This window comes from Oncorhynchus nerka, linkage group LG6, assembly GCF_034236695.1.
Source record: "Oncorhynchus nerka isolate Pitt River linkage group LG6, Oner_Uvic_2.0, whole genome shotgun sequence".
NCBI lineage: Eukaryota > Metazoa > Chordata > Actinopteri > Salmoniformes > Salmonidae > Oncorhynchus > Oncorhynchus nerka.
The window spans coordinates 34,740,923-34,753,676 of record NC_088401.1 but is presented as its reverse complement, the minus strand read 5'-3'; the positions used below and the strand labels follow the sequence as shown (position 1 = coordinate 34,753,676).

The following is a 12,754-nucleotide window of genomic DNA, read 5'->3' as shown; positions in this document are numbered from 1 at the left end:
CGCCATCGATAGAAGAAACAATACTGTGCAGCCGTATTCATTGACCTGGCCAAGGCTTTCGACTCTGTCAATCACCGCATTCTTATCAGCAGACTCAACAGCCTTGGTTTCTCAAATGACTGCCTCACCTGGTTCACCAACTACTTCTGAGATAGAGTTCAGTGTGTCAAATCAGAGGGCCTGTTGTCCGGATCTCTGGCAGTCTCTATGGGGGTGCCACAGGGTTCAATTCTCGAGCCGACTCTTTTCTCTGTATACATCAATGATGTCGCTCTTGCTGCTGGTGATTATCTGATCCACCTCTACGCAGACAACACCATTCTGTATACTTCTGGCCCTTCTTTGGACACTGTGTTAACAAACCACCAAACAAGCTTCAATGCCATACAACACTCCTTCTGTGGCCTCCAACTGCTCTTAAATGCAAGTAAAACTAAATGCATGCTCTTCAACCGATCGCTGCCCACACCCGCCCACCCGTCTAGCATCACTACTCTGGACGCTTCTGATTTAGAATATGTGGACAACTACAAATACCTAGGTGTCTGGTTAGACTGTAAACTCTCCTTCCAGACTCACATTAAGCATCTCCAATCCAAAATTAAATCTAGAATTTGCTTCCTATTTCACAACAAAGCATCCTTCACTCATGCTGCTAAACATACCCTCATAAAACTGACTACTAAAACTGACTACCAATCCTTGACTTTGGTGAAGTAATTTACAAAATAGCCTCCAACACTCTACTCAGCAAATTGGATGCAGTCTATCACAGTGCCATCCGTTTTGTCACCAAAGCCCCATATACTACCCACCACTGTGACCTGTATGCTCTCATTGGCTGGCCCTCGCTTCATATTCGTAGCCAAACCCACTGGCTCCAGGTAATCTGTAAGTCTTTGCTAGGTAAAGCCCCGCCTTATCTCAGCTCACTGGTCACCATAGCAGCCCCCGCCCGTAGCACGTGCTCCAGCAGGTATATTTCACTGGTCATCCCCAAAGCCAACTCCACTTTTGGCCACCTTTCCTTCCAGTTCTCTGCTGCCAATGACTGGAACGAATTGCAAAAATCACTGAAGCTGGATTCTTATCTCTCCCTCACTAAGTTTAAGCATCAGCTGTCAGAGCAGCTTACCGATCATTGCACCTGTACACAGCCTATCTGTAAATAGCCAATCCAACTACCTCATCCTCATATTGTTATTTTTTCTGTTGCTCCTTTGCACCCCAGTGTCTCTACTTGCACATTTATCTTCTGCACATCCATCATTCCAGTGTTTAATTGTTCTATTGTAATTATTTCACCACTATGGCCTATTTATTGCCTTTGCTTCCCTAATCTTACTACATTTGCACACACTGTATATAGACTTTCCTATTGTGTTATTGACTGTCCATTCATTTATCCCATGTGTAACTCTGTGTTGTTTGTGTTGCACTGCTTTGCTTTATCTTGGCCAAGTCCCAGTTGTAAATGAGAACTTGTTCTCAACTGGCCTACCTGGTTAAAGAAAGAAAAAAAGAAAGAAAAAAAGAACAAATTCTTATTTACAATGACGGCCTACCCCGGCCAAACCCGGGCCAGTTGTGCGCCGCCTTATGGGACTCCTAATCACGGTCGGTTGTGATACAGGCTGGAATCAAACCAGGGTCTGTAGTAACACCTCTAGCACTGAAATGCAGTGCCTTAGTCCGCTGCGCCACTCAAGACCCCTATGGAAACCATGTGTTTGATACCGTTCCATTCACTTAACTCTAGCCACCACTGGTCATTAGCAGATCAGCTAATGGTGAATGCTCTGTTTCGTGTAATACAACATACATTGTTTCCTGCTAGATGCTTAATTCTCGTAGCACACCTTGGAAAACCAGTGTGATTTATGTCTCTCGCCACAGTAATGCTTCACAGCCGTTGTTTAAAAGCAATTACTGCCATGTGCACTGGTGGCACGCTTTATAAAGTAGACCTTAAGCATCTGCTCATATGTCCTTTGTGTTAAGGAGGTGAGCAAACACGTTTTCTGAACCAAAAGTGTTCAAAACCCAAAGTGTTTCTTAAATCTGAATATTTGTGATTTTAAAAAAGTGTTGTGAAAACACTTTGTGGGGGTTTCAGTGCATGACAAAGGCTCCATCAAAACACAGACTCAAAACAAAATCTCTCTCATACAATCAAACGATTAAGAAATGCAAATGATTTATAGCCTAAATATTGATTGATGATGAGGGCATGTGGAGAATATTTCAGGGGGAATTCCACATTCATGTTTTTTCAGTGCTTTATTTAGACAGATTAGAAACAGGAGTAGACAGAGAAAGACTGAAAGTGGGACAGGTGGAAGTGGGAATTGAACCCTTGATGCAGTAAGATGGTACATTTCATTTGAATTTCACAGAAATGTTACACGCTGAACCACACAGCCACACTGTATTTTTTTCTGGAGTGAATTGAAATGAGAAAAAAAAATGTACTTGATAATAGTGAATGCAAGTAATTTTTGTGATTTTGTTCATTTAATTTTATCAAAAAATGTAAGAATAAATCCAATTGAATATGTTGCTCAAAATGTAAGTGTCACGCCCTGGTCTAAGTATTTTGTGTTTTTCTTCATGTATTGGGTCAGGCCAGGGTGTGGCATGGAGTTTTTCTATTGTGGTGTGTTTTGTCTGGGGGTTTTGGTGTGTATGTTAGTGGGATTGTAGCTTAGTAGGGTGTTCTACGAAAGTCTATGGCTGTCTGGAGTGGTTCTCAATCAGAGGCAGGTGGTTATCGTTGTCTCTGATTGGGAACCATATTTAGGCAGCCATATTCTTTGGTTGTATTGTGGGTGATTGTCCTTAGTGTCTTGATGTCCTTGTTCCTGTCTAGGTTAGGTGACATCAGTATAGGCTGGTTCGGTTTTCATTACGTTTATTGTTTTTGTAGTAATTGTATTTAGATTCGTGTTACGTTTGTTTATTAAAACATGGATCGTAATATACACGCTGCATTTTGGTCCGACTCTCCTTCACCATTAGAAAACCGTTACAGTAAGTATATTTTCTGAGGATAACCAAAGATTTAAAATTGAGTCATTGGACTCATTGGGAGTCTGTTTTTAATCTCTTTGCACTTCTTATCTTGCATGTGGCTCTGTTTTTAGAGGATGTTGGGTAAATTCAACTTTTTTACACAATGTCTGAGGAAAGACTAATATACTTCTATATTAATATGAAGCAGCTTGTTGCGCCATGAGGTGTAATGGATCATGATGAACAGACATCAAAACCCTCAGGAACATGACATTCAATGATGAGAGTGACCCATTCCCACATTTACCATTTTTGATGGTAGCGGAAAATACAGTGTCCTGCAATGCTTGTTGTAAAACCTCTAGTTAATGTTGGTGGAAGGAGCACAGTGCTCAGCAATGGCTGTCAAAATGGGTTAAACGGGCAAATGATCAGATACATAAATCGATTGTAAACATTCAAATACTCCAGAAACACCAAAATAGTATTAAGAGGCTTATAATGTATCTAATTCTGCACCCAACAGAACTCGAAACACCTACACAATGCGTTCAACATTTCCCAGTAGGGCTCCCTGTCCCTGGCAAGGTGTGGCACACTTGATTAAATGGTGTTACAACACACCATGTAATGTTTCAAAACATCTCGGGATGATGTGTTTCAATACTCCAGCAAAGTTAAGGTTTAGTCTCCTTCGTGTTGATGGCAGCTCAGTTGCCACTAGTTCTGTATCCCAGAAATAAGATGTTACAGTGTGTGTGACGGAGAGTGAGTAGTGGTCCTGTCCTCGCTCATTTGGAGGGAGAGGAGGATGGGGCTACCTCTGGCTGGAGCACCAACAATGTGGCCCTCCAGGGGCCCACGGGGAGAGGCACAGAGCCCTCAGGCATTCAAGCCTCCCTCCCTGCTCTAGCCTCTCCAGATCCAGCCCAGCTCACACACCCAGGCGCACACACACACACACACACACAATAGGGATGTTAATCGGGTAGCTGCCAAAAATTCATTTGACCTGTCATGCTTATCGGTCTATAGGTTAATTTGCATAATTTTGTGGAATTAAATTGGCGCGTGTGTATTTTCGTTAGTCGTCATGAATTCGATTTAACACACGCTCACAGCAACAGAGCCTAGTTTGAGGGGCAGAATAGTCTGCCACCTGTAAGATATTGCGAGAGTAGCTCCTCCAAAAATCTGCTTCTGTGAGCCCAATCATTACGCAACAAATAACAATTCTAAATGCAATCGCTTGTTAAAAACTTTGGTGGCCACGATTAAAAAGGAGATATTTTTATTGATCAATCTCAACTCGTAAAGCGCGCATCCCATTCGCCATTCGGCTGCATAGGCTATAGCCGGCCTACCGTTGACTATCAGAGCATCACCCACCACTTTGCAATATGAGCTCGAGGCAGTATAATGGTTTGAAATGTTTTACTTTACTTCAAATAAGGAGGCGTGTCTTACCTCGCTTCAAAGTAGCCTCGTGAAAATCGATCCATAGAAACGTGGCGGCAGACATGCCATTTTAACCAGCATTTCTCTCCCGTTCTACTGGATTTCAAATCTACTTTCTTTGTCCTGAAGCCAAAGGCACAATCCTAGTCATATTAGCAACCCTTCATTGTAGTTGCTAAATGTCTAACTGAGATGTTCATCTCTGTGACATATGGAGCTGCTCACATTAGGTGCGCAGTGTCGAACAGTTTTCCGCGAATTGCATGTTGGCAAATGTTTGAAAATGACGTTTTGTTAGCTGCTTCATTACAGGAGCTGCGTGTTCAATAATAGACTATGGCCTTTTGACTGTACGATGTTAGGCTGGCTGTTGTTGCATGTTTCAATGAGGCTCTTAATGAAAATCGTTCAGTCCTTGTATGCATACATAGTATCAGAGGGGAAGAGGGCGAAGCGAGAAGTTTCACTGCGCTTATTTTGGGCCTAAGCTTGTCGCCTGCCTTCCCGCCTTGGGACGACTCCAATTGTTAGTGCGGAAACATAAGCATCTCGTCATTATATATAGAGCTCTGATAGTAAAAAATGTTTTAACCATTTGTTGACGGTTAATGAGGGTCAGTTATTCGGCAGCAACGTTTACCGAAATGTGCATTTTTTAACACACATAGTATTGTTTAACTAACCTTGTGGGAACACACAATTGATTACCCTAACTCAAACCCTAACCTTAACCCCAAAACCTAACCTTAACCATAAACCTTACCTAACTCCTAAAGTTAGGCAGGTAGCCTAGTTGGGCAGCAGGTAGCCTAGTGGTTAGTGTTGGGCCAGTAACCGAAAGGTTGCTAGATTGAATCCCAGAGCTGACAAAGTACAAATCTGTCGTTCTGCCCCTGAACAAGGCAGTTAATCCACTGTTCTAATGCCGTCATTGTAAATAATAATTTGTTCTTAACTGATTTGCCTAGTTAACTAACCGTTAAGAAACATATTTTTAACACTAATTCTAACCTTAACCCTAAACCCCTTAGAAATACACTTTTTCCTTGTGGGGACCGACAAAATGTCCCCAGTTGGTCTAAATTTGGTTTGTTTACTATGTCCACACACAAAAACATGTCAACACACACACACACACATAGGTCTTTAGTGTGAGGCAGGCAGCAGCGGACTGTCAGCCACAGTGACATCTACAAAAAGCCCAACCAGACTGCAGCATACAGGAAGACAACGGGAAAGCACTCAGGCTTGTGCGTGTGTGTGTGTGTGTGTGTACGTGTGTGTGTGTGTACGTGTGTGTGTGTGTACGTGTACGCGCGCGCTGTAAAACAAAAAGTATACGTTGGTTCCATGTACAATAGTAAGGCAACCATCTGCAATAGGATTGGTACTTTGCTCAACCAAATAGCATTGAAGTTGATTCAACGTAAAATTCAAATAAAATGCAATGGCTGTAGACTTTACCGTGAAATGCTTTCTTACAAGCCCTTAACCAACAATGATGTGTAATTGCTATTGAAATCCAGCCAGAGTGGGGATATCCAACAATCTGAACTTTGTAGGAGACATTGAATTTTGAAACTACCTTTTAAATCATATTTGTACATTTTAGTAGACACATGTATCCAGAGCGACTAACAGAAGCAATTAGGGTTAAGTGCCTTGCTCAAGAGCACATTGACAGATCATTTCTGGAGATTTGAAACAGCAACCTTTCGGTAACTGGCCCAGCACTCTTAACCGCTAGGCTACCTGTCCCCCTATACACTGGAGCAGCCTTCTCAGTAAGTCCAACTAGTAACAGATTGAATTAGTTTAGAAAATTGCATGTTGTTAGTGTAGCATAAGATAAATCAACCACTCAAAGTACATGCAAACGCAGGTATTGAAACAGACCATTAAGAAAATCAACCTGCAATAGTGCATGCTGGGAAATTTGATAATGATGGGAGTGGTTTTGAGCAAACATGATTTATTTTTATTTTTAAATGACCGTGCAAATGTTTATTTATTTCACCTTTATTTAACCAGGTAGGCAAGTTGAGAACACGTTCTCATTTACAATTGCGACCTGGCCAAGATAAAGCAAAGCAGTTCGACAGATACAGCGACACAGAGTTACACATGGAGTAAAACAAACATACAGTCAATAATACACATGAGTATAAATGCACATGAGAATGTCTGCGTATGAGTCACTGAGAGATGGTGGTCACACCATAGCCTTAGACTAAATGACAGAAGGCCCTGGAGGCTCACAGCTCTCTAACAGCTCCTTTCCTATCTATGACATTATATATCTAACACCACACAAGCTCTCTTCCTATCTACCACACATATTCTGCAGCCCTCTCCTGCCAATCACCTGCCCCCAATCCAACACGTTGTCTCAAGCTCCCAGTCAAGTCTTCCTCCCTCCTCTCCTTCATATCCTGCTAAACCCCCGGTCACAATTCACCCAGGTACCCTACATCTCCCATGCTCCCTCTTTTCTCCTTCCATGCACATTTCACCCAGGTACCCTACATCTCCCATGCTCCCTCTTTTCTCCTTCCATGCAGATTTCACCCAGGTACCCTACATCTCCCATGCTCCCTCTTTTCTCCTTCCATGCACATTTCACCCAGGTACCCTACATCTCCCATGCTCCCTCTTTTCTCCTTCCATGCAAATTTCACCCAGGTACCCTACATATCCCATGCTCCCTCTTTTCTCCTTCCATGCAAATCTAGTAGGCTAGAAGAATAAAAGTCCACCTTGGACACTTTTGGTTTGTGTGGAGTGCTGTCGGAGACTGTGAAGACAATACAACCACTACACACACTTTCCCTTAGTTTAGTTCTCCAATGTTGTGACACTTGTTTAGACAAGTTGTGAGTTTTCCCTCCTGTAGACATGGAGAGACACATACACCCTTCCTATGTGTTTTGCCGACACACCCCTACAGCACTGCACTTGGATGGCCCGTGAACTTTCACCCCACAACTTTCCTCCCCTCTGCACTAAGTACTTTGTCCGATTGTTTTGTACATTTCTTTGTGTCTTTTGGATTCCTCAAAATCCCTGAATATATGTTTCAACCCTTGTGTACAAGGCTTCTCTCTGGGGAGATGTGGGGCTTCGTGCTGGCTTAGGTCTCTCTAACCTGTTTTTCCCCGTTTCCTGTATGTGCGGGTCTGTTGCCCCCCTGCAGGTGAGCGAGTTGGAGGTAAACGGGCAGATCGAAGCAGTGTGCGAGTCCGTCTTCAGTGAGATGGAGTCCCAGGCGGTGGATGCCCTGGACCTCCCCATGTCGGGCTGCTTCCGTATGCGAAGCCACAGCTACGTCCGTGCAATCGAGAAGGGTTCTTGCTCCCAAGATGAGGAGGGCATGGTGGGGGGCAACATGAGGGCTATCCCACCCCCCCGGACGACCACCACCGTTAGGACCATCCAGAGCAGCACAGGTCAGTCACACACACTCACACTCACTCACACTGTACACACACAAACACACACATTATGTGCCATAGCGATACAACAAAACTTTAGCTACCTAGCAGTTCAACCCAGACTCTAGGTACAACACATGCAGTATTGAAACCAAGCATACGTACAGTACTTGTCCAAATTTGCATAGGACATGTATACAATGTACAGTGCGGTCCAGAATGATTGGATCTCTTGATAAAGATGAGCAAAATGAGAGTACATAATTGTATAATTTGATACTAATACAATTGCTTGTGTATTATACATAGACATGTATATAATGCATTATGCATGTACTATTGCACTGCTAATGTAAAGGGACATCAATTGGATTAGCGTTGCATGTGTAAATACACTGACAGCTTAGTCCATACAGCACAGGTCGTCTTTCATACTGTAGACATCTCAGCAGTGGGCAGAGGAGTTGAGATTGCAAAGGGCACACGCACGCACGCACACACACACACACACACACACACACACACACACACACCAAAGCCTCAGAACATCACCTTATAAATATTAGATCTCCTCTGTGCAGAACTGTGTCTGTATCTCTACTGGGCCTACCTTTAAGAGATTGTTCCTGCAGATCGAAGTCTGTATGGGGCCCTTATTTTAGCGCTCTGCCTCTCGTCCAGTAAAGCATTGAACTAGAACATTAGTGCATGGGCTGCATGCAGTATTGATGTTGAGTGGTGTTGGCGTTCCGAGTTTACTTTGTCTATTTTTTCCTCCATAAAAATTCACCATCTTGCATTGGGGTGGCAGGGCAGCCTAGTGGTTAGAGCGTTGGTCTAGTAACTGGAAGGTTGCAAGTTCATATCCCCGAGCTGACAAGGTACAAATCTGTTGTTCTGCCCCTGAACAGGGAGTTAACCCACTGTTCCTATGCTGTCATTGAAAAGTTAAATAAAGGTAAAGAAAATTGTAGGCACTCAGAGCCTGAGTGCATTAATCTCTCTTTCTTTAATTATCCCCGATTAAAAGGCAGTTCTTTCTTCCACCCAGCCAACGAGGTTACAGTCAGCTAATTAAAACCATTTAGCGCAGATTGTAAGGATGGCAAAACCTGTTCAGTCAAGTTAAAGGCACTCCTCGTGATTCAGCGCAAACATTCATTTAGTGCCATTTCAAATTCTGCTCCGTTTGATTCCCTTTTCCCTCCCAAGGCAGCGGAGGATAACAATGTATTTTACTAAGTCAGTGGGAAGAGTATGAGGTAAGGTCATCCGGAGATTCGCCACGTGTTTATTTAAAATAAACACACAATTATAAGGCAGTGAAGGCTGGAGGAGGAATTTGATGTTTGCGTTTCTTGTTTGGGTAATATTGATCTCTGCGAGGAGAGATTTGTGATAGAGGGTAGCCCCTCCCGGACTCTAGTAGGTTACATCCCAAATGGCACCCTATTCCCTGCATGTAGGTTGCATCCCAAACGGGACCCTATTCCCTGCATAGTGCAATACTTGGGCCATGCACTACTTTTGAGTAGTGCACTATATAGGGAATAAAGTGCCATTCGGGAACACAGAGCTCTAGTCACAGAGGAAGAGGAGGCGAGAGGGACATCATTCATCACATCAAGTGCTATTGGCATGAACTCTACTTGCTGGTGGGCCAGACGTCTGGTCTGGTCTGGGAGCAGGAGACAGATAAAACATGATCAAGTACAGGTGGTATTTGATCATGTTTTGTCATGCAGACACACACACACACACACACATTTGTGTGTGCACACACAGACACACACATGATTTAGTTTCAGTTTTAGTGTTAGGGACAGAAAGCATGCGTGGGAGGCTAGGGGCCAATGGGGTTGTATAGTTTTGTGTGTTTTTGGGGATGTCACTTCTTGCAACTGGAGGGCAGTAATACATAAGTTGATGGGCCGGGTCATAGGTTAGCTTAGGTTTAAGTCAATCTCAGTGTGATTTAGAAGGAATAACATCAAGACTGGTTAAAAAAAATATATGGTGGAAGGAATCTCTCGCCCATGTCGACACAAATGCAATGCTTTTTAGCTTTAGTAGTACGTAAGAAGAATTAAGATAGCTGCCCAGGTGATTTTTCCCCCCTGATAGCTAGTGATAGCGATGAACAAGCTAGGCATAATCTGAAACATCGCCATCTCCAAGCTGCATTTACCTGCCAGGTTCAACAGCTTGAAAATCCTAACAGCTTGAAAAAAACAACAGCAGCTTGACAACCCCAATAGCTTGAAAACTGAACATAATACATTAATGGTTTCATTGTATTTGAGTTAGTTTTGGAGTCAAATATAATCGTTTCGGTATAGTTTTAGTTTGTTAATAAAAAAATGTCATGATTATTTTTAGTTTAAGTTTTTCTATAATAACTTTGCTCCACACCCACACACAAGCATCCACCAACACCCCCCACACACGCACACACACACGCACACAGAAGGACAGACACACACCTCTGCCCTACATCATAGGAGCTGCCTGGAAGTCGATCAATATTAATTTGCTAAGGATGTAAAGGCAACACCCTCCTGCCCCAGACAAACAGACAGACAGCATTTTGTCGGTAGCTGCGGGGTGAGGGATGACTGGCGGAAGCAGCAACAGCTGTTGGCCATTTAATTCACATCAATTTAGGCGACCCAGATTGAGTCATGTGATCATGTGATCATGTGACACTGGAACTATATGGTGAGCCTGGAGCGCTTCGTTAAAAAGCGGTGTAGTTTGTTATCGACGAGAGCCTTTGGTTGTAGCAGTGCTCGGTGCTTTGATTGGGTGTTTGATTGGTTCTGTGATGGAAAACTTTGATTTGACTGGCTGTGTGTCTCAGTCTGATAGACCCCTGGCCTTAATTCACTGCAGGGGATTCTGGGTCGATCTAAGTTGAACACGTCCCCATAGAGAGAAGAAAGGAAGAAGCGGGGGAGACTGAGAGAAAGCGAGTCGAGAGGTAGAGGGTGTGGTGTCAGTCATAACATTATTAAGCACTAAAAAGCCAGGCGCAGTAGGGGATTGGCTCAGATTACTGTCATGGCGCTGGCACTTTGTAATTCATCACATCCTCACTTCTCCCCTCCTAAGTCCTTGCTCACGTTAAATAATTGTCTACTTCTTTTTCCCTCCTTTCTCACTCTGCCTTCACAGACGCATGCACACAGGCAGGGTGCGCACGCACACACACACACACACACACACACACACACACACACACAGGTTGCAGAGGGTGCCATGGTGGGAAGCAGCCTGCGTGCAGCCCCTGCAGGTTCAGAGATAAGACACATATATGTCGCAGGCTAAACCCCCCCACTGAAAGACAAGAATGCTAAATGGTGTTCAGAAAGAACCTGGCATGTGACAGTGCTGCTGTCAGAATTTGTCCTTCAGGCAGTAGAATACATAATAGATGGGAACTATAATGTACAGTATTGTAGTGAACGGCGATAGCCAACCCCGCTTGTGGGGTTCAAACACCAGACTGTAGGCAAACTCGCTAACTAACCACTGCTCCAACCGGGTTAATCGACTTCGAGGGAGATGGTAACCAGTCTATCAAGGCAAGGGTTGCTACAGTATGTTGTGTATAACTCATGAAAATGTATTCCAAAGCCAGGAGCCTGTTCTGTTTCTACCAAAGACGCCAGTTAGAAGGGCAGCAGCGTAGTTGATATCATTGGTTGTCTCGCAAATGCCACCCTATTCCCTGTACACCGTGCACTACTCCAGACACCTACGGGGCCCTCTGAAAGTAGTGCACTATAAAGGAAATAGGGTGCCATGTGGGATGATACATCTCACAGTAAGTACTAGTTAGGTAGATTCATGCTGACAACCAAAGGTAGTGGGTCTCTCTGAACGAGACGTACCGCAGTGTCACCCCAGCAGACACCAGGCGTGTCCCAAAAGGCACCCTGTTCTCTAGATAGTTCACTACTTTTGAGCAGCGCTCTATAGGATTCCCTGTGGGCCCCGGTCAAAAGTAGTGCACTATACAGGGATTAGAGTGCCATTTTGGGACGCAGAAGTGTTTAGCTCTGTATCACTCACTGGGCTCAGGTTGGCTTTGCTCTCAATGTCATTCTGTTGAATTACAGGATTAGGTAGTAGGACAGTCTTTCTCAGTCACTCAGTCTTTTAGACAGAAGCACACAGAGAGGCTCATGTCGGGACAAAATAGTATTTATTGCACACTCTCTATATCTATCTATCTATCTCGCTCATCCTGAGTGCTGCGAGAAGACAGTAATGTTATTTTTGGAAGGTTATAGAAGGGGGAAAGCACCCAAATATGCTTTTTGCAGTAAATATCAGTCCATACAACACCACTGAGCGGTCAGTCAAGTTTTGACTGTGCCATGATGATAAAAACCCACACCTGCAGACTAAGGCTCGGCCACACAGAGACTCGTGAAAAAGGAGGAAATAGTATGTGCATTCATACATTTTTCTTTTCTTTCTCTCCATCAAATCACACAAGTTGCATAAAAAGACGGACAATTTGTGCACATACAGTTCATGCATCCATCAACGGATGACTCACAATAAAATAAAAACATTGGCTCACACAAAATACCTCGTCATCGTACGGACATGATGGAATATGCATTCTTCTTCCCACCCTCTTTCTCCTCTGAGAGTGTTCCAGAGAGAAGCCATCCTAAAGAAGCAAGAGAAGCAGACATGCAATCAAAAAAATACCCTCTCAAACACACAAACACACTTACGAACACAAAACCCACCGACTCACAGACAGGTGGAGCACAAAGCATCGACATTTCACAGGTTACCTGCCGGGAGGCATACAGAGGATGTGTGCCACATGGCAC

At 43.8% G+C, this 12,754-nt stretch overlaps 1 protein-coding gene across 5 annotated transcripts in view; it reads left to right on the top strand.

The window, feature by feature from the left end:
- Positions 1-12,754, top strand: part of dlgap1b (discs, large (Drosophila) homolog-associated protein 1b) — a 231,801-nt gene that overhangs the window by 134,320 nt on the left and 84,727 nt on the right. For all 5 annotated transcript variants that reach the window (XR_003863768.2, XM_065019543.1, XM_029661525.2 and 2 more), the window contains exon 6: positions 7,664-7,916. Coding sequence is in view for 4 of the 5 variants with exons in the window: in XM_065019543.1 (XP_064875615.1) it covers positions 7,664-7,916 (253 nt within the window). In the remaining variant the exon portion in view is untranslated. The remainder of the gene's footprint in view (positions 1-7,663; positions 7,917-12,754) is intronic.